Source organism: Elephas maximus, chromosome 7, assembly GCF_024166365.1.
Source record: "Elephas maximus indicus isolate mEleMax1 chromosome 7, mEleMax1 primary haplotype, whole genome shotgun sequence".
Taxonomy (NCBI): domain Eukaryota; kingdom Metazoa; phylum Chordata; class Mammalia; order Proboscidea; family Elephantidae; genus Elephas; species Elephas maximus.
The window spans coordinates 117360796-117364208 of record NC_064825.1 but is presented as its reverse complement, the minus strand read 5'-3'; the positions used below and the strand labels follow the sequence as shown (position 1 = coordinate 117364208).

General features: G+C 37.7%; 1 protein-coding gene across 1 annotated transcript; it reads left to right on the top strand.

The window, feature by feature from the left end:
- The first annotated feature begins 2465 nt into the window (after positions 1-2465).
- On the top strand, positions 2466-3413 carry LOC126079095 (olfactory receptor 5M10). Its single transcript, XM_049890024.1, has one exon. The coding sequence runs from the start codon at positions 2466-2468 to the stop codon at positions 3411-3413; it is 948 nt and encodes a 315-aa protein (XP_049745981.1).

Genomic DNA, 3413 nt, shown 5'->3' with positions numbered 1-3413 from the left:
GGCAGTCTGCTTCCCTAAAGATTTATAGCCTTGGGGACAGTAAGAGACAGTTCTACCCTGCCCTATAAGGTCACTAGGAGTCAAAATCGACTCAAGAGCAGTGAGTTTTGTGTTTTCTGCTGTCTTAATCAGACTACATTTTGGTTCACTTATTTGTATTAACCTAGAAAGATCAGTATACTGGAATATACAGGCCAGTGAAAGCATACCTAGCTTTCTTTATTCTCCAACAAATACAGGGCCAAACAATATTCAAATATTCTTTCCTCTCAACCCTCCTTCAAAATTCTCAATTTTGGAAATAATACATCTAATAAATGATTCTAGTTGTCAAACTTGGCTCTGATTATTATCATGTTGATGAAATTAACTCATTAGAGCTGATTGTTTCAAGTATAAATCCATAATGTCCATCCTGAAAATTACCCTCAGCACTGACCAGTACCTCTACTTCCTTCCAACAAATATGCCACTCTCCTGCTCTCCAAACACTATTTCAAAGTTTTCTTCTCCTCAACTCTCACTGACTTCATTGCCCTACCATTCACTCTTGTTAGATAACCTCAGTCAGGGTTTCCAGAGAAAAAATGAACTCTTGGGGTGGGGATTCCCTCCTCTTTACTACCCTAGAAATATAAAACTTATCTACTTATCATTTCCTTATAATGTCTTAATGAAACCAAAACCAAAACAAACAAACCCATTGCCTTGGAGTAGATTCTGATTCATAGCGTCCCCACAGGACAGAGTAGAACTGCCTCGTAGGATTTCCAAGGAGTGTCTAGTGGATTGGAACTGCCCACCTGGTGGCTAACTACCAAGCTCTGTCTTATTGAAAGTGGTGGTTAATTATATTATTTGCACTCAAGATCTCATGAACTCATTTACCAAGCATGGTACACTCATGTTTAGATAAGGATTTTGGCCTCCAATGAGTACCTAGATCCACAAATCATCAAATTAAGGTTATGCCCTTGAGGAACAAAAAGTATTTTAATTGCTTGTTTAGAAGTATACTTGAAATGCCTCAGGGAATAAGCCTCAGAAATGCAGTATAAATCTTCCCACCTTCTTCTGACGGAATATGATAAATCAGCATTTACAGGTAGGTCATTTCTATACTTTTACAATAAAAAAATGCATCTTGTTCTTTTGCATGGAGATTAGTATTCCATCCATGTGGAAAAATCTTATTTTCTTCCTTTCACTTGACTTTTCTATTCATATAATAATAACATTGTATTTCATATTAAAATCAATTATTATATTCAAACTGTTCTGATGTGTATGTGAGAACCAAATAAACAAGGCCTTGGGTGCAGTTCCTGAAGAGTGATTATTACAGACTTATTCCACAAAGAATGAAGAGAAATTGACTAGATCTGGAACTGAAGACCACATTTAAACATTACTTGTGCTTCCCCAAATATTTTCATGAATGGGTAAGTGGCACAAAAAATACGGACCAAGAAATCCACACTTTACCCCAGATTCTTAGATATTTTTTTACTGTTAACTTCTCAGAAGTTCTTCTTCTCAGAATGACTATCCGAAAGCATGCCTGATTACATTTTTACCCACCTTCATTTCTTCACCACTGTTCTTGTTTCTACGTGATATACATTATAAGTCACTGTGTATTTGTTTGATATCTGTTTCTTCTACTACAACACAAGTGTTGCAAGGGTGGAAAATTTGTTCACTAAAATTCCAGAAAAGAAGAAATCAAGCTTTGCTGTGTAAAAGATAAATGGGTGGCTGAATTTATAAAACAGAGGAGAATTCTTAATTCTATGCCTTCTTAGCTATATGTAACCCACCCAACCCAATATGCAGAGAGATAAATTTTACTAATTCAATGTTCTCTGAATGAAATTTTACCAGAGGACCATAGGTTTTAAGTGAAAATGTTATACTGGACATTTATCTTCTGTCTTGTTTCTGAAACAGTAGTGTATCAGAACTGGAGGGACCGGAGAGACTCGACTTCTGTCATTTGTTGATGCATTACTTTGGATGATTGATATGATCTGCTGCTTTTGTATTTGATTTTCATTCCCTTCCACAATTTTTTTTTTTAAATAGTGAAGTTGGAAAAAGTACCAAATCAGAGTTTCCCCAAGACCACAGATATAAATGTGTGAGCATACATACACATGCAAATATTTATGTGTGTGTGGGAGAGAGAGAGGCAGAGAAAGAGAGTTTGTGGTAGAGAGAGAAAGAGAGACAAAGGAACAGATAACTCAGATGATTTATTGTTAGTTGGTGTCGAGTAGTTTCTGTAAGTTGTTTATGTAGACATTCAAGGATTGGTTTTCAATTCTTGAAAAAAATAAGCAGAATATAATTGCCCCATGGATGAAAGAATAAATGAATGATAAAATAAATGGAAAAATGCAGAATCAGAATCAGATGGAAACCTTTATATTCCAGGATGTGTTTAGGTTGTGAAGGATGAGAAAATGTCCTCCTCAAACTGCAGTTCTGTGACTGAATTCATTCTCCTGGGACTCACAGAAAACCCAGTGTTGGAGAAGATCCTGTTTGGGGTGTTTCTGGTGATCTACCTAGTCACACTGGGAGGGAATCTGTGCATGATCTTGCTGATCGGCACCAATTCCCGTCTCCAAACTCCCATGTATTTCTTCCTTGGCCACCTCTCTTTTGTAGACCTTTGCTATTCCTCCAATATTACTCCCAATATGCTATACAACTTCCTCTCAGACCAAAAGACCATCTCCTATGCTGGGTGCTTCACACAGTGTCTTCTCTTCATTACCCTGGTGATCACTGAGCTTTACATCCTTGCTTCAATGGCATTGGATCGCTATGTTGCCATTTGCAATCCTCTCCATTACACTACCAGGATGTCTAAGAACGTTTGCATCTCTCTAGTCACAGTCCCTTATGTTTATGGCTTCCTTAATGGACTCTCTCAGACAGTTTTGACTTTTCACTTATCTTTCTGTGGCTCCCTCGAAATCAATCATTTTTATTGTGCGGATCCTCCTCTTATAATGTTGGCTTGCTCTGACACCTATGTCAAAAAGATGGCAATGTTTATAGTTGCTGGCTTTACTCACTCCAGCTCTCTCTTCATCATTCTCCTGTCCTACCTTTTCATTTTTGCAGCCATTTTGAGGATACATTCTGCTGAAGGCAGGCACAAAGCCTTCTCTACTTGTGGTTCCCACCTGGCAACAGTCACCATATTTTATGGAACCCTCTTCTGTATGTACTTAAGGCCTCCATCTGAGAAGTCTATAGAAGAGTCCAAAATAATTGCAGTCTTTTATGCTTTTTTGAGCCCAATGCTGAACCCGTTGATCTACAGCCTAAAGAACAAGGATGTGATTCATGCCATGCAGCAAGTGATCAGGGGAAATCTCTTTTGTAAAATTGCAGTTTAG